Genomic DNA, 24,494 nt, shown 5'->3' with positions numbered 1-24,494 from the left:
CCTTGCTTGCTTGGTCTGTACGGGGATATCAGACCAAGGTGTTGATAGTACAGACCGACAGAACAGACCTAGGTGTGAATGCTCGGTCCACGCAAGGCCCCATAAGCCTTATCCCAACAATTCATGCCCGAGGAGGCATCTACAGCATCCTGACCTGGAAAGGGGGCTCCACTGGTCATCTCTCTGGTCCCCCCTCAGTCTGTTCACAACTCCCAATTAAAGGCTCAACAATTAGAGATTAAAATGGTGGGTTTGTGACCAGAGGCTCCTTGGTTAAAATCCCTGTCTAATCACTATGATCCCTTGAGCAATGTCCTTAATCTCCCAGTTGCTCCTGGTGCACAGATGAGTGCAAGGCACTTTGTTGATGCACCTCTGGCAGCAATTACAGCCTCAAGTCTTCTTAAATATGATGCCATAAGCTTGGTGCACCTATCTTTGGGCAGTTTTCCCCATTTCTCTTTGCAGCACCTCTCAAGCTCCATCATGTTGGATGAGGAGCATCGGTGCACAGTCATTTTCAGATCTCTCCAGAGATGTTCATTCGGATTCAGGTCTTAGCTCCGGCTGGGCCACTCAAGGACATTCACAGAGTTGTCATGAAGCCACCTGGCTGTGTGCTTAGGGTCATTGTCCTGCTGAAAGATGAACAGTTGCCCCAAACTGAGATCAAGAGTGCTCTTTAGCAGGTTTTCATCCAGGATGTCTCTGTACATTGCTGCATTCATCTTTCCCTCAACCCTGACTAGTCTCCCACTTCCTGCTGCTGAAACACATTCCCACAGCATGATGCTCCCACCACCATGCATCACTGTAGGGATGGTGCCTGGTTTCATCCAAACATGATGCTTGGCATTCATGTCAAAATTAATTTTTGTCTCATCAAACTAGAGAATATTGTGTCTCATGGTCTGAGAGTCCTTCAGGTGCCTTTGGGTAAACTCCAGGCATGCTGCCATGCGCCTTTTACTAAGGAGTGGCTTCCGTCTAGCCATTCTACCATACAGGCCTGATTGGTGGATTGCTGCAGAGATGCTTGTCCTTCTGGAAGGTTTTCCTTTCTCCACAGAGGAATGCTGGCCCTTCTCCCACGATCGCTCAGTTTAGATGGGTGGCCAGCTCTAGGAAGAGTCCTAGTGAATCCAAGCTTCTTCCATTTGTAGAAACATCTCAAGGATGATCAGTAGAAACAGGATGCACCCTAGCCCAATTTTGAGCTTCATGAATACCTATATATACATATGATTTTTTAAGTTGATTTTTTTTTCTTTTAATTTGCAAAAATCTCAAACAACAGCAACAAACCAAAAGCTTTTTTTCACCTTTGTTGTGTGGGCCGCTGAAGAGGAGGTACTGCTGGCCCACCACCACCAGAGGGCGCCCTGTCTGGAGTGCGGGCTCCAGGCACCAGAGGGCGCTGCCGCCTCACAGGAGCAGCCGGGGTGACAGCTGTCACTTATCGCCTACGACAGCTGTCACCAATCATCTGATCAGCAGGGGTATATCAGCAGGACGACATCTCCACCTCTTTGCCAAGATATCGCTCTACCTAGAAGGTACCGTACTCAGCCGACTGTGTTCTTTGACATTAACCCTTTGTTACTTTTGTGCGTTAAATAGCAGACATTCTTCCAACGAGAGGTGGAGGTGGTTTTCCTGCCATACGGGTTGTTGGGTGCAAACGCACCCACATTTAACTGTTTTTGTTCCTCACCAGCAGTACCAGATCCGACACGCGGAGGCAGTGGCCACCTGGGAGTTCGGGACTTGGCGGCTCCAGTATTCCCGGGGTTCGGTGGCAGGGGAAATCGTGTGGTTCCGGTTCTGCTTTGGACAGACGTCTCTTATCTTCGAGCCTGCCCACGTGACACATTTTGTGAATTGACTTCTTTGTCTATTGTTGTAATCCGTTGTGTTTGTTGTGCTTATTCACAACAGTAAAGTGTTGTTATTTGACTTCCTCCATTGTCCGTTCATTTGCGCCCCCTGTTGTGGGTCCATGTTCCTACACTTTCCCAACAGGATATCTCGGCCAACGTCATGGACCCCGAGGGGCGTCAACCGGCTGTTGAACGGCCAATGGAAGAGCAGGGCGCACAGGCGTCTGCAGGAGGAATGATCGGTGAGTTGCAGCGAATCCTCACCGCTTTTACGGCTCGGTTGGATCTAATGGCTGAGCAGAACGTCCTCCTTAACCGCAGGGTGGAGGCTCTCGCCACGCAGGTGGAAGCGCGCCCTCAGGGCGCTGCTGCGGCTCCCCCTCCTGTCGATCCTGTGCGCAACAGTGACGTTCCACAGGTCGTTCAACGACCCCTCCCACCTTCCCCTGAAGCATACATAAGCCCTCCAGAGCCGTACGGGGGTTGTGTGGAGACATGCGCAGACTTTCTTATGCAGTGTTCGCTCGTCTTCGCACAACGTCCCGTCATGTACGCGACTGATGCTAGTAAGATAGCTTATGTGATTAATCTGCTTCGCGGCGAGGCACGCGCTTGGGCTACAGCGCTCTGGGAGCAAAATTCACGGCTCCTTCTGACATATGATGGGTTTGTGAGGGAGTTCAGAACAGTGTTCAATCACCCAAATAGAGGAGAGACCGCTTCAGCCGTGCTGCTGTCAATGAGACAGGGGCGCTGGAGCGCAGCTGCTTATGCAGTCGACTTCCGCATCGCGGCTGCGAGGTCCGGCTGGAATAGCACTGCCCTCCGTGCCGCCTTCGTAAACGGACTGTCGTTGGTCCTGAAGGAGCACCTGGTGGCCAAGGACGAGCCGCGGGATTTAGACGGGCTTATTGATCTCGTTATACGATTAGACAATCGGTTAGAAGAACGCAGTCGGGAACGAGACGAAGGGCGTGGCCGGGCACGCGCCATCCCTCTCCCTTCCGGTTCCGACCGAGTTCCGCCCTCCCCACGCTCCACGGCCTCTACGCTCCGTGTGGTTACAGCTCCCCCTGCTGACGAAGCTATGGACACGAGCAGGGCCACATTTAGGCCACCAGATAGACAGAGGAGGCTGGTCCGCGGAGCGTGCTTTGTTTGTGGCTCAATAGAGCATCAAGTGAGGAACTGCCCCGAGCGGTTAAACACCAACGCCCGTCCCTAGAAACTGGGTTAGGGGTGGGCCAAAACATTCACGTGGGACATACCCATATTGCCACACGACTCCCAGTTACAATCCTTTATGAGGATTTAACCCTGAAGGCCCCAGCACTGGTGGACACGGGCTCTGAAGGGAATCTGCTAGACAGCAGATGGGCCAGGGAGGCAGGGCTCCCTCTGGTGGCGCTTACCTCGCCTGTGCAGGTGCGGGCACTAGATGGCTCCCTACTCCCTCTAATCACACATAAGACACCACCAGTAACTCTGGTGGTGTCAGGAAACCACCGGGAGGAGATCGAGTTTTTTGTGACTCCTGCCACCTCCCGTGTGATTCTCGGGTTCCCGTGGATGTTAAAACACAATCCCCGGATCGATTGGCCGTCCGGGGTAGTGGTTCAGTGGAGCGAGACCTGCCATCAGGTATGTTTAGGTTCCTCGGTTCCTCCCGGTTCCCAGGCTAAGGAGGAGGTCAGAGTCCCGCCCAATCTTGGGATGGTGCCGGTGGAGTACCATGACCTTGTGGATGTGTTCAGTAAGGATCTGGCGCTCAACCTTCCCCCGCACCGTCCGTACGATTGTGCCATTGATTTGGTTCCAGGCGTTGAGTTCCCGTCCAGCAGGCTGTACAACCTCTCACGACCTGAGCGCGAATCAATGGAGACCTACATCCGGGACTCTTTAGCCGCCGGGTTGATCCGGAATTCCACCTCCCCGATGGGTGCAGGTTTCTTTTTTGTGGGTAAAAAAGACGGCGGACTTCGTCCATGCATTGATTATAGGGGGCTGAACGAAATCACGGTTCGTAATCGATACTAATTCCCCTTGCTGAATTCAGTGTTTTTTCTTTAATATTTATTTCATTCATTTAAAAGAAAAACAGAAAAGCAAAAAACAAAACCACCACAATACCAGAATGAAAAGGACCAGAAAGAAGAACAAGTCTTATGATTTCTGCCCCTTTTAACAATACAATCTTTCAATATACAGCATCATAGTCAACATTATTTAACAGATTGCATTTCTTTAACTTGTCACATACCACTGACCCATTTCATAATTATGACCATTAATTAATAGATTACATCACTGACAGGTTACATTTAAACTTAAGACACTCCAAACATTATTAACAGTTTACTTTTTTTTTTTTGACTTTCTTGCAGCCGACTGACTTACTTCATAGTTTCATACTTACTTAATACATCTAATTTAATATGTTTTTTAAATAATTTAAGCGACCTTAATTCTTTAATTTCTTTATTAAGATTGTTCCATAATTTGACACCATTTACTGCAATACTCCTTTCCTTTACTTTGGTTCTAAATCTTGGTTTTTTAAAGACTTCTATTCCTTTCAATTTATAACTACTTACTCTTTTTTCAAACATATTTTGAATGTTTGTTGGTAAAGTATTTTTATTAACTTGGTACATCGTTTGTAATATTTTCAAATCAACTAAATCATGAAATTTAAGTACCCTATACTTAATAAACAATGGATTAGATGAATCTCTAAAACCACTGTTACTAATCACTTTTAAAGCTCTTTTCTGCAAAATAAATAAAGGTTGTATATAGGTTGTATATGTTGATCCCCAGATTTCTACACAGTAAGTTAAATATGGGACAATCAATGAATTGTACAATGTTAATAAACCATAACTATTTAATGAATATTTTACTTTATGCAAAACAGCAATGGCTTTCGCTATTTTTCCTTTTATGTAATTTATGTGTGACTTCCATGTAAGATCTTCATCAATCATGACTCCTAAAAATTTCATTTCTTTTACCCTTTGTATATCCATTCCATCTATTTGTAATGACACATTATTTTCTTTCGCTCTATCATTAAACAATATGAAATTTGTCTTATTAATATTTAGTGACAATCTGTTTATATCAAACCAATGTTTAACTTTTTCCAACTCTGTATTTATCACTTGTGCTACTTCCTGTATATCTGATCCAGAGTAAAACAGCGTTGTATCATCAGCAAATAAAATGCTGCCAAGCACATTGGATACATTCACAAAATCATTGATATACAAAATAAACAGTTTGGGTCCAAGTACCGATCCTTGTGGTACTCCATAAATAATGTTACACAATTCTGATTTGGTATTATTTATCTGAACAAACTGTTTTCTATTTTCTAAGTAGCTTTTTACCCACTGATGTGCAACACCTCTTATTCCATATTGTTGTAACTTGTGGAGCAATCTTGAGTGGTCTATAACATCAAAAGCCTTTTTCAGGTCAATAAAAATACTTACAAAATAATCCTTATTATCTATTGTTGTTGATATTTTCTCTATTAGTTCCATAATTGCCATAGCTGTCGAATGTTTTGTTCTGAATCCATACTGAGCATTATTTAAAATATGTTTCTCAATAAATTTATCCAATCTTGTTACAAAAACTTTTTCCATAATTTTAGAAAACTGTGGAAGCAATGATACTGGCCTGTAATTAGAAAAATTATGTTTGTCTCCATTTTTATATAATGGGACTACCTTAGCAATTTTCATTTCATCTGGAAAAACCCCAGTTGACAGAGACAGATTACAAATATAAGTAAATGGTTCAATAACAATTTCTATTATACTTTTTACAGTCATCATGTCTAAATCTTCATGGTCAGTTGATCTTTTGCTTACACAGTTTTTTACAATATTTCTTATTTCATCTTTTTCCACATTGTCCAGGAAAATTCTATTGACCGTATTTACCAATGTACATAATTTATCTTCTATTATTGGTTTATTTCCCACCAGACTTGACCCTACATTTGAAAAATAATCATTAAACCCATTTGCAACTTCTTTTATATCATATATCTCTTTATTTTCCTTAACAAAGTAATTTGGAATAGTTTCTTTCGTTCCATCACTATCAATCACACTTTTTATAATTCCCCATGTTACCCTCATATTATCTTTACTCTTAGTTTTTCACTGTAATAATCTTTTTTTTGTTTCCTAATTATTGTTAATAGTTTATTTTTATATTTTTTGTATTTATGTTCTGATTCCTTTGTTTGCAATTTTAAAAAGCACCTGTATAAATAGTTTTTCTTTGCACAAGCATTTTTTATTCCCTTTGTCAGCCATGGTTTATTTACTCTTTTCTTACTAATTTCAATTAATTTACAATTTTTATTGTATGATTTCATCAATATTTTCATAAATGAGTTATATGCTACATTAACATCACTGACATAAACTTCTTCCCAGTTTTGATTTTTAAGGTCATATTTTAATGCCTCTAAGGCTTTTACTGACTTATCTCTTTTAAAGTTTATATCAGTTTTTTTGTTGTACCTATTTTTATATTTAAATATTGAAAAAATTGGTAAATGGTCGGTAATATCTGTCATGAAGATCCCATTCTTGATAATTTCATCTGTTCTGTTTGTAAATATATTATCAATTACCGTTGCACTTTGCGATGTAATTCTGGTTGGTTTTGTTATCAAGGGGAATAACCCCAAACTATACATTGTATTCACAAAATCACTTGATCTTTGGCAGCTGGAGCTTTCTATGTTAATATTAAAGTCCCCACACATAAAAAGCGTTTTGTTTTTAATTTGATGGAATAATTCAATTATTTTATCTGTAAATTTCACAACACAAGAATCTGGTGCTCTGTATACACAACTAACTAAAATATTCTTAGATGTTTCATGTACAAGTTCCACTGTTACAATTTCTATGACATCATTCATAATTGTCATTTCTTCAACAATTGTACACATCAGATCTGTTTTTGTATACAGAGCAATACCACCGCCTTTTTTATATCTTCTGTTTACAAAATACAGCTCATATCCCTCCATTTGAACTTCATCCATGAGATCATCTTTAAGCCAAGATTCAGTGATTGCAACAATACTAAATCTATTTTTAAACTGATTTAAATAATCTTTTATTTGTGACATTTTACAATACAAGCTTCGACTGTTTATATGTATGAGTGACAGGGTATCTTCTGCAATTTTTTCACTATTCAGCTGTTCTACTGTATAATACTCACAACCAATCGTTTTTAAGTCAAATATACTTTCATCAATATTAGTGTCTATGTCATATATTTTATCCTCTGTTTCCATGTTTGATCTGATTTTTTGTTGGTCCAATTACCAACAGATGTTATATTTGATTGTCTATTCAGGTCTGTATTTCGTAAGGTCCTCCATGTTTTTGATTTGTATACCGTTTGTTCCTTCTTTCACTCTAATCCACACCCTACAATTCCAGACCCATGTAGCAACAATATGTTTCTGTTTTCTTAGTAGTCTTGCTTCCCTAGCAATATCTGCATTTTTTTTTGTTAGATGCTCATTTATATAGACACTCGTTCCTTTCAAATTCTTTGCCTGTCTTAATAACTCATATTTATATTTTCTGCTTGTAAATCGTATAACAATGTTAGATAGTTTATTTTTTCTATCTTTAGTTGGAATAGTATAACAGTCTGATATTGTATCTTGATGGATGACAACACCTTTTTGATATAAAAAGTTTGTAACTTGTTGTTCCAATGATTGTCTTTCTTCAGGTGGTGCATCCTCCCCACTGGCTACACCAGAATCCACCACCCTTGCATATGTCCGATGCCTTGTTTCTAGTCCAGATATTATAACGTCATCTTTTCTAGTAAATTGTTCAAGTTCATCTACACGTTGCTCAAGTTTCTTAATGATCTTGTCCTTCTCTTTAACCAGATTTTGGAGTTCTTTAATTTCCACCATCAGTTTGTCTAGATTAGACATGTCTTTTGATATATGGTTTAATGAGGTCTTTATCTCCTCTATATCTTCCTCGAGTTTATCTGTTTTCCTGGGTGGTGCCATGCCGACTGTCGTGGCTCAGTATGGCCACTATTGATTACAAAAACAATTCTCACCAGTAGCCTCCACCACCACAGGTCCGGTAGCCGCACCCCAACCCTCCCCGTTGCTAACCTCGTTCACAGCCGCCCCAGCCACGGTCGTAGCCGCTGCCAGCCCTGGATGTAGCCGCTGCTAGCCGCGGATGTAGCCGACGCCTCGGGCCTGGATGTATCGCCGCCACCGATGCCTCGGGCCTGAATGAACCGCCTCCACCGATGCCTCCGCTGCTAGCCTCGGACGTAGCCGCTGTTAACCTCGGATGTAGCCGACGCCTCGGGCCTGGATGTATCGCCGCCACCGATGCCTCGGCCTGGATGAACCGCCTCCACCGATGCCTCAGCCGCCAGCCACGGATGTAGCCGCTGCTAGCCTCGGATGTAGCCGCTGCTAGCCTCGAACGTAGCCGCTGCTAGCGTCGGACGTAGCCGCTGTTAGCCTCAGATCTAGCTGACGCCTCGGGCCTGGATGAACCGCCTCTTTAGTCAGCTCATTTGACATTTTATTTACTAGTGATGTGCACTTTACGATGTTCCACAGTGTTCACGCCCCTGCATGGAGCCCAGATATTCACTAAGCTAGATCTTAGAAATGCGTATCACCTGGTTCGTATCCGGAAGGGAGACGAGTGGAAGACGGCATTTAACACCCCCTTAGGTCACTTTGAGTACCTGGTCATGCCGTTCGGCCTCACAAACGCCCCTGCGACGTTCCAAGCATTAGTTAATGATGTCTTGTGGGATTTCCTGCACCGATTCGTCTTCGTATATCTAGACGATATACTCATCTTTTCTCCGGATCCTGAGACTCATGTCCGGCATGTACGTCAGGTCCTGCAGCGGTTGTTGGAGAACCGGCTGTTTGTGAAGGGCGAGAAGTGTGAGTTTCACCGCACCTCTTTGTCCTTCCTGGGGTTTATCATCTCCCCCAACTCCGTCGCTCCTGATCCGGCCAAGGTTGCGGCGGTGAGAGACTGGCCCCAACCCACCAGCCGTAGGAAGCTGCAACAGTTCCTCGGCTTTGCGAATTTCTACAGGAGGTTTATTAAGGGCTACAGTCAGGTAGTTAGCCCCCTGACAGCCCTGACCTCACCGAAAGTTCCCTTCACCTGGTCGGATCGGTGCAATGCCGCGTTCAAGGAGTTGAAACGGCGCTTCTCGTCTGCACCTGTTCTGGTGCAGCCCGATCCTAGACGCCAGTTTGTGGTTGAGGTGGACGCCTCGGACTCAGGGATAGGAGCCGTGCTATCCCAGAGCGGAAAGGCCGATAAGGTCCTTCACCCTTGTGCCTATTTTTCCCGCAGGTTGACCCCGGCCGAACGGAACTATGACGTCGGCAATCGAGAACTACTTGCGGTGAAAGAGGCTCTTGAAGAGTGGAGACATCTGTTGGAGGGAATGTCCGTGCCATTCACGGTTTTCACTGACCACCGGAACCTGGAGTATATCAGGACCGCCAAGCGGCTGAACCCCAGGCAAGCCCGCTGGTCACTGTTCTTCGGCCGTTTTGACTTCCGGATCACCTACCGTCCCGGGACCAAAAACCAGAGATCGGATGCCTTGTCCCGGGTACATGAAGACGAAGTCAAAACGGAGTTGTCGGATCCACCGGAACCTATCATCCCGGAGTCCGCTATCGTGGCCACCCTCACCTGGGACGTAGAGAAAACCGTCCGGGAGGCCCTGGCACGGAGCCCAGATCCCGGAACTGGGCCGAAGAACAAGCTTTACGTCCCACCAGAGGCCAGGGCTGCAGTCCTGGACTTCTGTCACGGCTCCAAGTTCTCCTGTCATCCAGGGGTGCGTAGGACCGTGGCAGTTGTCCAGCAGCGCTTCTGGTGGGCATCCCTGGAGGCCGACGTCCAGGATTATATCCAGGCCTGCACCACCTGCGCCAGGGGCAAGGCTGACCACCGCAGGGCATCGGGACTGCTCCAACCGCTGCCTGTGCCTCATCGCCCCTGGTCCCACATCAGCCTGGATTTTGTCATGGGCCTCCCGCCGTCCCAGGGCAACACCACCATCCTCACAATAGTGGACCGATTCTCCAAGGCAGCCCACTTCGTGGCCCTCCCGAAGCTTCCGACTGCCCAGGAGACAGCGGACCTCCTGGTCCACCACGTCGTCCGGCTGCATGGGATTCCAACAGACATCGTCTCCGATCACAGTCCCCAGTTCTCCTCGCAAGTCTGGAGGAGCTTCTGCCGGGAACTGGGGGCCACGGTGAGTCTCTCGTCCGGGTATCATCCTCAGACCAACGGACAAGCAGAACGGGTCAATCAGGAGGTGGAACAGGCCCTGCGCTGCGTGACGGCCGCGCACCCGGCGGCCTGGAGTACCCATTTGGCCTGGATCGAGTATGCCCATAACAGCCAGGTGTCTTCAGCCACCGGCCTCTCCCCTTTTGAGGTGTGTCTGGGGTATCAGCCCCCATTGTTTCCGGTGGTTGAGGGAGAGGTCGGTGTGCCCTCGGTCCAGGCCCACCTGCGGAAGTGCCGTCGGGTGTGGCGCGCCGCCCGTTCTGCTTTGCTAAAGGCCCGGACGAGGGCAAAAGCCCATGCAGACCGTCGGCGGACCCCGGCCCCTGCGTATCGGCCAGGGCAGGAGGTGTGGTTGTCCACAAAGGACATTCCCCTGAAAGTGGACTCCCCCAAACTACAGGACCGTTACATTGGTCCCTTCAAAATCCTTAAGGTCATCAGTCCAGCCGCAGTGAGGCTTCAGCTTCCGGCCTCACTGCGGATCCATCCTGTTTTCCATGTGTCCCGGATAAAGCCACATCACACCTCACCCCTCTGTGCTCCGGGTCCGGCGCCGCCTCCTGTCCGGATCATCGATGGCGAGCCGGCTTGGACTGTGCGCCGGCTCTTGGATGTCCGTAGGATGGGCCGGGGCTTCCAGTATTTGGTGGACTGGGAAGGGTACGGACCTGAAGAACGCTCCTGGGTGAAGAGGAGCTTCATCCTGGACCCGGCCCTCCTGGCCGATTTCTACCGCCGCCACCCGGACAAGCCTGGTCGGGCGCCAGGAGGCACCCGTTGAGGGGGGGGTCCTGTTGTGTGGGCCGCTGAAGAGGAGGTACTGCTGGCCCACCACCACCAGAGGGCGCCCTGTCTGGAGTGCGGGCTCCAGGCACCAGAGGGCGCTGCCGCCTCACAGGAGCAGCCGGGGTGACAGCTGTCACTTATCGCCTACGACAGCTGTCACCAATCATCTGATCAGCAGGGGTATATCAGCAGGACGACATCTCCACCTCTTTGCCGAGATATCGCTCTACCTAGAAGGTACCGTACTCAGCCGACTGTGTTCTTTGACATTAACCCTTTGTTACTTTTGTGCGTTAAATAGCAGACATTCTTCCAACGAGAGGTGGAGGTGGTTTTCCCGCCATACGGGTTGTTGGGTGCAAACGCACCCACATTTAACTGTTTTTGTTCCTCGCCAGCAGTACCAGATCCGACACGCGGAGGCAGTGGCCACCTGGGAGTTCGGGACTTGGCGGCTCCAGTATTCCCGGGGTTCGGTGGCAGGGGAAATCGTGTGGTTCCGGTTCTGCTTTGGACAGACGTCTCTTATCTTCGAGCCTGCCCACGTGACACATTTTTGTGAATTGACTTCTTTGCCTATTGTTGTAATCCGTTGTGTTTGTTGTGCTTATTCACAACAGTAAAGTGTTGTTATTTGACTTCCTCCATTGTCCGTTCATTTGCGCCCCCTGTTGTGGGTCCGTGTTCCTACACTTTCACAACAACCTTGTCATTATGGGGTATTGTGTGTAGAACTTTGAGGGAAAAAATTAATTTAATCCATTTTGGAAAAAGTGAAGTGCTGTGAATGCTTTCCGTATGCACCGTAAAAAAAAAAAAAAAAAAAAAAAAAATCAGGCTTTACTTTTAGGTATGTAATTTAGAAACAATTATGGCTCAAAAACACCCGCTGGTGTATAAGTCAAGTTACTGGTGATGTATTTGTGTGTGCTGCTGTACCTGTCATAGTCTCCATTACACAGAGCCCTGACAGGAATTTTAAATGCCTGCCACACTGGATCCAGAGTATTCTTCACCACTTCAGTCTTGTGGCAGATGGTATACCTGTCACACAAAGACATGCACAGCTGTTAGTGGATGAGAAAACTGACTAAAGCTTATCAGGTTTTGTTATTGTTTTCAATGAGATGACAGTGTGATGCATATGTTTATCTGATACATGTGCAATTTATAAAATTGGTTTAGCATTAGCTGAGATGCATACTGCATCTTATGTGCAGAAAATAGTCTGTTTTGTAACGGCAACATGCAGCTACTGTAGCCTCTAGCAAAACAGTCAGACTGCCTCAAAAGAGAATGTCTTACATGTGAGATGATAACGTTGATAAATTCACAGTAAATCATCTTTTTTTTTTTTTGGTCAGTTTTCTTTAAATACATCATTGACTTAATTTACATTTATCATTAAGAAACAACCAATACTGGTGTTAGGGGGCTTCCAGGACAATGCAATCAGCAACAAAGCCTCACAATCAAGTCGAATAGCCTGTTTGACGTCAAAGAGCAGACCCTTCTATGGGATGTACTACTACTACTGGCAGATGGAGGGTTTCATTCACAGGATCAAATCTACCAATGGACAAAAAAGGCTGGGCTGAAGGACTCTGATCATGGCTGAAGCACCAGATCCATGGAGACAGGACTCGGCCAAAGCATACATAACCTGAAGTGCAGGCTGTGCAGAGATGACCCTGAGATGGTCCAGAACATCACGGACAGATGCAAGATGGCACAGTGTACACAGAAATTGATATTCACCAAACTGTGATGGTGTACAGGAATATCTGTCCCAAATACAGATGGGAAAAACAAAAGTCCAAAGGGAGAACATTACCTAAGTTGGTTGAGAAAGGCAGAACTAAGGTGCTGTGGGACTTGAAGTTTACGACAAACAAACAGGTACTGGCCAACCAACCAGATGTAGTAATGGTCGCCATGGAGCAGAAACAGGCAGTTGTGGAAAATGTGACAATTAAAAGTGTCAGCAATGTCAAAAAGAAAGAGCATAAGAAGATCAAGTACCAAAGGCTGAAGCAAGAACAAGAAAAGATGTGGAAGGTAAAGGCCACCGTGGTGTTAGTGGTGTCAGGAGCTCTCAGAACTATGATTTGTAAACTGGGAGAATGGTTCCAACATGGTCCAGGTACAACATCTGAGGTCTGTGTCCAGACAATACTGTACAGGATCCTCAAACTCCCACAAACTCTTCAAAACACCCAGGCCCCTGGTAGAAGACCCAAACTTGAGATACACACATAAACACACACACAAAGTATTTCTCAACCCCACCCAGTGTGTGGGGTTGAGAAAGCAGTGTGTGTGTGTGTGTGTGTGTGTGTGTGTGTGTGTGTGTGTGTGTGTGTGTGTGTGTGTGTATATATATATATATATATATATATATATATATATATATATATATATATATATATATATATATATATATATATATATATTTTTTTTTTTTTTTTTTTTTTTTTTGCCAAAACCTGATGGATTTGAATCACATGTGCTTGCATGAGCCAACCTTGAACCTTTGTGCGCATGCGTGAACTTTTTCACGCCTGTCGATTGCGTCATTTCCTGGTAAACAGCCTTTGTGTGGGATATGTGTTGTGCACTCGGCGGATTTTCATTTCAAGGAAAGAGACGGAATGACTGGAGCAGCGCCGCATCAAATTTTGCCAGAAACTGGGCGACAGCCAGGTGGAAACCATTCGGATTATTCAGACAGCTTTTGGTGACGATCCTCTGGGCATCACACAGATTAAGGAGCGGTACAACCGGTTTAAAGACGTCCGCACAACGGTGGAGAGCGCGCCACATTCCAGTCAGCCATCAACATGCTGAAATGACCAGATCATTTCCAAAGTGAACGCTGTGGTGATGTGGGAAATTGCGGAAGAGGTGGACATCAGCACTTTTTTGGCACATTCCACTGTGACAGAAGATTTGGCCATGAAAAGAGTGGCTGTGAAATTCATGCTGCTGACGGCGCAGCAAAAGCGCCTTCATGTTGAAGTCTCACAGGACATGCTGTGACATGCCCACTTCTTCCACAATTTCACAATTTCTCGGATAGTCACACGACTGAAAAGTCACCGAAAGCCGTCTGAATCATCCGAATGGTTTCCACCTGGCTGTTGCCCAGTTTCTGGCAAAATTTGATGCGGCGCTGCTCCAGTCGTTCCATCTTTTTCCTTGAAATGAAAATCCACCGAGCGCACAACACATATCCCCACACAAAGGCTGCTTACCAGAAAATGATGCAATCGACAGGTGTGAAAAAGTTCACGCATGTGCACGAAGGTTCAAGGTTTGCTCATGCAAGCACACATGATTCAAATCCATCAGGTTTTTGAAAAAATAAAAAGGTCCGATACTTTTCTAACAGACCTCGTATATATATATATATATATATATATATATACACACACACACACTTGTGTTGCTATCCATCAGTGGACCTTCAAGCCAATAGGGGACGTTTTGGAGTTCCCCTGTTGGTCCTGCTTTATTTCAAGCTAAAATCATGTGGAAAACCCCCTGGGTGATTTTTGTTGTTGTTGTTGTTTCGCCAACAGGGGACCATCAGGTGTGTGAGTGTAAAAGTCCTTACTCAGCACTGCCCCTGCAGGCTTGAACGGGGAACGACTCACTCACACACGTCATTTTTCACACTCTCCACAGAATGAACAAGCTACAGCTCCGGATCGTTCAGACTGTTGAGGAGCTTTTCAACAGGTTACTTGGTGAAGAATCTGTTTGAACATGATTTGGTATTCTTATTGATATTACTGTTTTGTAACAAAATATAAAGGCTCAGCTTTAGTGTGTTTCTAACGTTTCATGTTTGTCACAGATTACAGGACAGTAAAAAGTCATTTAGAATATCAAAAAGAAGATAGATTTAAAAATAAAGTGGGCAGCGTAGTGAGATCCTGTCTTTCCTTTTAAATTTTTAAAATTGTTCCCTCCCTGGAAGATCCCTGGACAGATTTTTACAAGCACAGGATCAGTTTTACAATGTAATTGAGTCCTCAATCCATATTAATAGGAATGCTTTTTTTGTTAATTGGCAGTTCAGAACAATGTTCCACACTTAGATTGTACATAATGACAGGATTCCACTGTTAGCTGGTCCATAATGACATTTTTAAAAATTTGGCTGTCCAATAAACAAATTTATTGGTCGAGCTGTTTGCCTCCCTCCCCCGCCCCCAAAAAAGAAAGATTATTATGTTTTCAGAATCTTTACAGGATAAGGCTGCCAGAGATCTGTTCCATACCCACATCTAGAATGGTAAAGTAGCACTTGTGTTTTGTTCTGTGGCGGGAGTAAGGGGGATACATCCAGCCGGGTGGAAAGAACCGGCCGCTGAAACATCATTGACAAGGCTTGGGAGCGAGGACCTTCCCAGTGTCGAGGATGGAAATTTTTCTGATAGCAAAAGCGCCAACTGACAAGAGCGATATCCTTGTGTGTGTTACAGATAGGAGGCTATCTACGTAAATATAGGTAGATAGCCTCCTGTGTGTGTGTGTGTGTGTGTGTGTGTGTGTGTATATATATATATATATATATATATATATATATATATACAGTGAGGAAAATAAGTATTTGAACACCCTCTGATTTTGCAAGTTCTCCCACTTAGAAATCATGGAGGGGTCTGAAATTTTCATCTTAGGTGCACATCCACTGTGAGAGACACAATCTAAAAAAAAAAAAAAAAAAAAATCCGGAAATCACAATGTATGATTTTTTTTTAAAATAATTTATTTGTATGTTACTGCTGCAAATAAGTATTTGAACACCTCTGAAAATCAACGTTAATATTTGGTACAGTAGCCTTTGTTTGGAATTACAGAGGTCAAATGTTTCCTGTAGTTTTTTCACCAGGTTTTCACACACTGCAGCAGAGATTTTTTCCACTCCTCCATACAGATCTTCTCCAAATCTTTCAGGTTTGGAGTTTCAGCTCCCTCCAAAGATTTTCTATTGAGTTCAGGTCTGGAGACTGGCCAGGCCACTCCAGGACCTTGAAATGCTTCTTACGGAGCCCCTCCTTAGTTGCCCTGGCTGTGTGTTTGGGGTCATTGTCATGCTGGAAGACCAAGCCATGACCCATCTTCAATGCTCTTACTGAGGGAAGGAGGTTGTTTGCCAAAATCTCGCAATACATGACCCCATCCATCCTCCCTTCAATATGATGCAGTCGTCCTGTCCCCTTTGCAGAAGAGCACCCCCAGAGTATGATGTTTCCACCCCCATGCTTCACGGTTGGGATGGTTTTCTTGGGGTTGTTCTCATCCTCTAAACATGGTAAGTGGAGATGATTCCAAGAAGCTCTATTCTGATCTCATCTGACCACATGGCCTCCTGGAGGCATGGGAGAAGATGGAGGGATGTCTTTGGAACATCACACTAGGCAGCTCATTAAGAACTGTTTTTTCCAAATTTGAAACATTTCCAAATTACGCAAAATGGTGGCTTTTAATGAGCTAGAGATTATTGTGCATGCATTTGTTTCTTCACGACTTGATTATTGTAACAGTCTCTTTACATGCCTCAATAAGAAAGAGCTGGCCCGCCTGCAGGTAGTGCAAAGTTCTGCTGCACGACTTCTTACCCGCACCCACAGGAGAATGCATATTACTCCTGTCTTCAAGTCCTTACATTGGCTCCCTGTTTTTTACAGGATAAATTACAAAATCCTCGTGCTGACCTTTAGAGCTCTACATGGGCAGGCACCGGAATACATTAAGGACCTGATCCAGCCTTATGTTTCCAGCAGGAGTTTGAGGTCTTCCAATCAGAACCTGCTGATGGTTCCCCGAACTTGTTTTAAAACTCGAGGGGACAGATCTTTTAAAGCTGTGGCACCTCGCCTCTGGAATGAGCTTCCCTGTTCTCTTCGCTCACTAGATTCTGTGGATGTTTTTAGACAGCAACTTTTTTTTTTTTTTTAGATTATGTCTCTCACAGTGGACATGCACCTAAGATGAAAATTTCAGACCCCTCCATGATTTCTAAGTGGGAGAATTTGCAAAATCGCAGGGTGTTCAAATACGTATTTTCCTCACTGTATATATATACAGTAAAACTCGCCTAAACTGTCAACGTATAAACTGGATATTCACACTCACCGGACAAAAGCAAAAGTCCCCATGCTGTTGTATGGGTTTTCCATCTAATAAACATCGTATATAACAGATTTTGTATAACGGATTTTCGCTCACATCGGACAAAACATCCTGACCGATTGCAATGTATTTTCATTAAAAAAACCCTACATGTACCGGACAGATCAGTCTGGGTGTGTCCAGTAGCAGAGGTACAAAATTCAGTTCAGCACTGCCACTCGCAGATTCGAGGAAAGTGGGTACCATATTTCTGTGATTTAAAAAAAGCCCTGCCGTTTATTATTTTTAAAACCGTGCTCAGACCCGGTGCCTAAACAAGGCAGGGCGTAATTCAAGGCCAGCAATTATTAACTGTACTTCATATCTGAGTGATGGACAGTGTGTGTGTGTGTGTGTGTGTGTGTGTGTGTGTGTGTGTGTGTGTGTGTGTGTGTGTGTGTATGTGAGCATTTGGACTTAAAACACTGGGGAAAGTGTTCACTTCATAATCTGATATCACTGATACTAGTAAAACAGCTTGTCAACTTACGATCCATCTTCATTACTGCGGTAAAAAACTAGGAAGGGGTCAGATTTCCCAAAGAAGTCCTTTTTATCTAGTTTGTTGCCACAAAACTGTAGCATCACAGACTCCTAAAAGAGAAAAAGCAAAACACAAATATAACACAAGCTCTTATAAGATAAGCATGATAAAAACTTTAAATCTGGCCATGCACTCCACAATGCATGAGATCCACAAGGATGGCAGAGAAACACAGGCCTTATTGCAGCGTGTATGGAGTAACGGCATGGTGACTGTGTGTGTTTTAAGGAGAGGAGGTTGTGCTTTTTCAAAATCATGTAATTTCTTGAGTTCAGCATGTCATCAAATTGCATGAACTTACGTACATGTTATTACAGGCACAGGTGGACAAACAGGCACACAAGTATGTGCATGCATCGGCACACATACACACACTCACATGTGCATGTACGTGTGCATACACACACGCACACACAGCATCTATTTACAAAGTATCTACAGGTGACAGAAAATAAGAATTAAAAAAAAACCACATTGAAACAATAAAATGAGCCAAGAAATTAAAGTATACCAGCAATGGCTCAGTGGGTAGAACTCTTGTATCATAGCAAGAGACGCTAGGTTGTAGCCCACCAATTCAAGAAATGCCAACTCTTTCTATGTGGAGTGTGCATGTTGTCTGTGTGGGTTACCACAGTGCAGCAGACTGCACAAGATATACCTGGAAATAAAACAAGATTCTCACATTTGAAATCACATCGGAATATCTCAAATAAACTTCGGTGTCCTCATGGACAAGGACAAGCACAGCAAATTTCAGCTCCATTGATTTATTGGCTTTGGAGAAGATGTTTAATGTGATAACTAGAAAATTGGGCGTGGCCACAGCCCACAGGTCAGATCAAGGTCAAAATTGAAAATGGAACATGCACACCAAGTTTCAGCTTCATTGGTCCAGCAATTTTGGAGAAGATGTTTACACACACCAATGATGACAACGATGAAGATGACACAGATGCTGCTGCCAGATGACCTACGGCTAAAAACTAACTGCCCAAACCAAAAACCATATGGCAAAAAGGTTTCTGCAGTCAGTGTGGCAAGTCAAGTCTGGGAGCATATGCTGGTGCCACACATGGGCGCATCCACAACACAATAGAACTGCTGTGAGTCCTGGATGGCAACCACCTAAGAAGACAACCAATCCATCCCTACCCCTCAAAAGTAACCTGCATCTTGACTGAAGAAATTAAATGTACAAATGTTTTAAAAGTTCAAAAAATGTATAAGGATAAAATTATGAGAATACAGTAAATTAGAAGAAAAGTGAATGCAACTGCTGAAAGATAGTTATGTCACTGTAATGATGTTTATTTGATGTTTGGTGACTGATGAGGAGGCGGTGTTAGGGTTGGAATTGTGGACGTTTGTGGATTTTTTTTTTTTTTTAATGACTATATAAGAGACAAAGTTTACAAGATTTATCTTCTTTTACTCCTTGTTCAGGGAAATTTTTGTTCATGAAAAAAAAAAACATAACACCACAAAAAAAACACTTTGATTCACATGCATGAATTAAATACATACTTCTGACATTTGATCACATCTAATTTATTTATGAGAAGCCACTTCTAGGGGACTTTGACCTTGAAAATCTTTTCTAAAGTAAAATTTTGTGGAATTGGAAACTAGTGTTGGAAGAGGTTTGCACCCTATGAGCGCGGTGCTCTATTATTAGAATGTATTGCAGACCTGAAATGAACAAGTCAGTGTATATTAACACATTAAATGAAGTTAGCCATATAAAACAAGAAATGTCCTATGTCCATACTGTCTGCAATGAAATAGAAGTCATTCAAATAAGTATAAGGGTCACTGTGGGGGTGGAGCCGGGGGGGTGGGGGGATTATGGTATGTGCATTTTCCATATCCTCCCAACCTTTTCTGATATTGGGTTACAATGTTATCAATTTGATGTTCTGCAAAGAAAGACAAACTCCAAACGTTCAAACGAAAAAAATGCCTAATGGAAAACACATTTAAAAAAATGCATTAGTGAACAATTTTGCATCCAGGAAATTGCAATACACTGTTTGTGCTCACAATGTTAATAATACAAATCGAAACAGCGCACTTTAGGGACAAACATATGCCCCCGGACTCCATAGTGATAACCTATACAGAGTACCAGAGTGCTGCGGCTTGTCAAAGTGGAAGATAAAGGAAGTAGGAAATTGGGCTAATCAGGAAAACCTATTTGAAAGTAAAAGCATTTCTTCTTTGTACATTAACTGTCGACACAAAATAGACTCTTACCCTGCAGTTGCTTAGCTCCTCTGCTCTCACTATGATTGTTCCACATTTTCTCCCTGGGATTCCGCTAGATAAGAAAAGAAATAAAGCAGCAAAGAGAAATTATAAATGAAATGTCAATGACATCTTAACCACTGTACCACTGTCAAATCACGCTGCTCTTCATACTAACTACCATACTTACTCAGCCACAGCAACAAAACAGGAAATGTGACCCACAGCCACCTTCACAGATTTTTTTTTTAATACTTCTTTTCTCATATTTATTATTATCATCATCATAATCTCACAGAAACAACATTAAAATTGTGCGATCACAGACAGGGACATTTCAGCTGTGGTACTTGCTTACATCCTGAACTGGCGAAGCCAAAGCTTCATCCAGTAAAGCCACAAGACTGAACATTGAAAGTAGGTCTAATGAATGTGATGGACACCCTGAATCCACCCAAATAAGGTCAGAGATAATGCGTATGATCTCAGTACTAACCTGGCAGTGTGCATGGGTACATGTGGACAAACTAATGGGAAACAGAAGCTTTGATAGAAGTGCTCATGTCACCAGAGACACAGCGAGCTGCTTTGACCAACAAAGCTATTCGCAAAAACGAATCCTCTGTATGAGCCAAGAAATTGTTCCCCAAGAGTGAGATAGAAAGAAAAGGAGAAAAGAGGGAGAAGCAATAGAGGAAAAGTGAGAGAAGACAAAGTTGTAAGCTGGAAGTGAAAACAGAACACTGAGGCAGTTTCTTTGTACGACACTCTTGGCTCACATTTCTGGGCCTACATTCATAAAGCAGTCTCATCTTTTCGTCAACTAAACTTACTTAGTTGACTAAGGTTAGTCACCCAACATTAGCCGTCCAATCTATGTTTCACATCGATGGCTAAACTTGTAGATTAGTCGTCTAACCTTAGTCGTCAATTTTCACAGGCATAGCGGCCTTGCAAGTGCCGTTGCCAAGAAACGCTTCCAATGCTTGAGAGTTTTGTGTAGTTCCGGGTTGGTCGTCTGCTGCAACCATGGGTAGAATCAGGCCCTAAGGAAAAGCACTCCCAGCCTCAGCGTCCATAAATATCTCCATTAGATTCTCAAAAGGCTCTCCTTCCTTGCTGCTCCATCAATTGGTGGTACATGATAGCCGCCATTTTTTAGGTAAGACACTGAAGTTTTGACAACTAAAATAAGATTAGCCTCCTCTGTAGCAAGCTAAAAACTTTAGTTTGCAAATGCGAAACTTTAGCCGATTAAGCACTTTGTGCAATGACTAACATCAAAAGATTAGTTGACTAAGTGAGTTCAGTTGACTAAACAAGATTAGACCACTTTATGAAACTGGGTCCTTGTGTTTTAATTTCTCATGTTACTGTGATTTTCTCCAATTCATTCTGGCCTTGTTTTGTTGTTTCTGGGACATTTCCTCCATGTTTATTCTCTGTGGTTTTACTTCCTGTGCACCAGTTTCAGGGTTCAAGTGTTTCTCCACTTCTGCAGTAATTTATTGGGCTTTTTAATCAGTCACAATTCACCATCTCTCTGCCAGATTGTCAAGCTTCTTTCCTGCTCTCTTGCATTTTTCCTTCTGGGTTTGCCTATGTATTTTCACCCTGCCCTCCTGTGTTTTCTGAGTACAGCGTGCTGATTTTTGATTTGGTTGCCTGGTATAATTGTTCATTGTGTGCTGACTCTCTGCTTGTTCCCATGAAGCCAGCTGCGCACTTGTACAACAAACCAACTTTTCACCAATCTCCATTGTTGTTTTCTGCATTGGGATTTTCTGTCAAGTCATTCTAATCATGTGACACTGAAAATTTTTTAAATGTCTACAGTCTACATACAGTATTTGGTCCCATTCGCTTGGCTGTCCCGAGTATGTTGCAGATGTTCAAAACACTCTTGGCACCATCGAGATGGAAAGCACATCTGACGGTGGTCTATGCGTAGTTTTTGTGTCATCTGATCGCAGTCTACATATACTGACAGCATCAAAAAAGCATCTGAAACGATCTGATCGCAGTTGATTGAGCTCTGAGATCAAGCAAAGCAGCAACAGCAAAGCCTGCCAACATGTCGTGCTACATATGTCCACCTCCACTGGACCCCGGCCAGGGAGGGAAAAGGAAATGTTGATATGTAACAACATGTATGTGGCACATATTCATCATGTACAGTGGGTGTGAACAGCACGCAATCAAACCAAATGTACCATGTGCTGCTGCGCCTCTCTGTGGTCTCAAGTGCAGTAATGCATCATTGCACGCATCAGAGCTGAATGGATCTCACAGCTGTAATATACACATTATTACTTGATCACCACCTAAACTCTGTAGAAGGTGTGACGTAGAACTGTATTGCCAGGTCATGACAACATCATTAAACATGAAACTTACGTCCAGCATGGAACCAGGACAGCGCAGAGCGCACAGGATCCAAACCACAGCCTGTAGTGAAAAGCCTCTCACCCGGCTGCTGTGTGCTGCAAACAACCATGGCAAAAATTAAATCCCATGTGATAATCCAACCGACATCACAGTGTACAGAGTTGCATTGTGCTCCTGAAGTGAGCAAAAAAGAAAAAAGAAATTAAAATTCACTGGAAAGGCTGTGTCTGACGCATGGTGTGACTGCTGCAGTGGCAGTGGACCAAGCAGTCACACCATGCTTCAGACGCAGCTTTGACACATATGGCGTGAGTCCGGTCCATATGGTGGTGGTACTCCAGTGTCCAGTATTTGCCATCCAGAAGTTTGGAAATCGGGCAGTCTTCAGCGCCTTTTATGGCCATCTGACAGCAGTCTGTGTCATCTCCCTGTTGTCCACATACGCTCTGGATGACATCGTGCAGGTGTGGAAGAGGTACTCTGGCTGCATTCTGACATGGCTGACTACGCCTCTTTCCCTCTTTCCAATATTTGCCATTTCGGCATAGTTCCTGCACATTCTTGCTATGTGTGATGGGGGCTTCAACATGTTCAAATAACAAACCATCAAGTCCTATTCACATAAAATCCTTATTACTCAATTTTGTAAAGGTGTAGGCAGTACAGTCTTAGAGTTTGAATATAATTCAAGAACATACTTTCATAGATAATACTGTTCATCAACATACAGTCACATGGATAAGTAGCTGGACATGGGTATGTCTTCTCTTCCACAAGAGTATGAAGTGCAGGTAGCTCAGTGAATAAGGAGCTGCCATCCAATATGCAGACCTTGGTTTGAATCCCACTCATGCTACTTGTCTGTTGTCCATGGTGAAGACAATCTGTGCTGTCTCAGTCTACCCATCTGCAAATGGGCACTGACCTTGGCTAGTCGGACTAGTGTGCCGTCCAGGGGGAGCCACAGATTCACAATCCACTTCCTGCTACGGAATCCGGTGAGAAGGACTGGCACCAATGGACATCCGTGCCTTACTTCTAGGCACCCATTAGGGGTCATCTTAGCAGATCAAACATCTCCGGCTCACCCTGCTCACCTGCATATTCTTCTGTCACACCAAGCGGTGGCATGTCCTCCCCAAAACATCCATAAGCCTCCTCTCTGGCCTCCCTCTTCCCCACCTCTTTTTTAATCTCTGTCTCTACCACAATCTCCATTACTGTTCAAACTCATCCACCTTCACCACCTCTACTCCTGCAACCACACCAATCTGACGCCTTCCCTCTCACATTCTTGGTCTCATAAACAACATTTTTATTATTGTTTTTATGATTCAGGCAACGACGTGAAAGAGGTGTAAGTGTGTCAAGTCCCGAAAGACTTGAGATGGGGACTACACCTCTGGGGCTTCTGCTGAACACTTCTTGTACAAGAAAAGAGGAAACTAACTTGTTAAAACAAAATGAAGCAGTGCTGGAGGAGCACATACAACACAGCAAAACTCAGCACTAAGTTATAATAATGAAATATTATCAAAAAGAAACACACACACACACACACACACACACACACACACACACACACACACACACACACACATACACACACACTGTCCATCACTCAGATATGAAGTCCAGTGAATAACTGCAGGTTGAGGATGTCCGTACTTCATATTTTGTCGGTAGCATCCTTTAGGGCCCCTTCACACATAGTGCGAATTTGGTGGATCCACGCATAAAGTGCGCCTGAAGGAGGAATCCTATGCAAAATGTGTAGAATCACATCTGCCTCGAATGCCTCATACACCTGTTGCTACAACTATTTGAGCACACCAGCAACTGAAAGACAGAGTGTGCGCTGTGCGAGCCCATCAAACCCTCTCATGGCAGGTGTTGGCCAAAAACCATTTTTTTTTCTTTTTGTATTGCGTCCCCTTTTATGTATTATTTATATCAACCCAGTGATATTCACTAATTATACAGCTGGTTTTTATTTTATTTTCCTCCACATCAGCTGTGCGATGTGGTGCACCACATCCCATGGAACACAGTGCATGGGATGTGGTGCACTGTGTTCCTGCTCGAAAGACA

General features: G+C 44.0%; 1 protein-coding gene across 1 annotated transcript in view; it reads right to left on the bottom strand.

Annotated features, from left to right (window-relative positions):
• Positions 1 to 24,494, bottom strand: part of LOC117515333 (copine-8-like) — a 414,918-nt gene that overhangs the window by 102,060 nt on the left and 288,364 nt on the right. The window contains exons 7-9 of the mRNA XM_034175840.1: positions 20,025 to 20,088; positions 17,715 to 17,818; positions 11,981 to 12,085 (exon numbers count right to left, since the gene is read on the bottom strand). Coding sequence (XP_034031731.1) covers positions 11,981 to 12,085; positions 17,715 to 17,818; positions 20,025 to 20,088 — 273 coding nt within the window. The remainder of the gene's footprint in view (positions 1 to 11,980; positions 12,086 to 17,714; positions 17,819 to 20,024; positions 20,089 to 24,494) is intronic.

This window comes from Thalassophryne amazonica, chromosome 8, assembly GCF_902500255.1.
Source record: "Thalassophryne amazonica chromosome 8, fThaAma1.1, whole genome shotgun sequence".
NCBI lineage: Eukaryota > Metazoa > Chordata > Actinopteri > Batrachoidiformes > Batrachoididae > Thalassophryne > Thalassophryne amazonica.
Note: the sequence above shows the minus strand (reverse complement) of the source record. Positions and strands in the feature narration are given on the sequence as shown.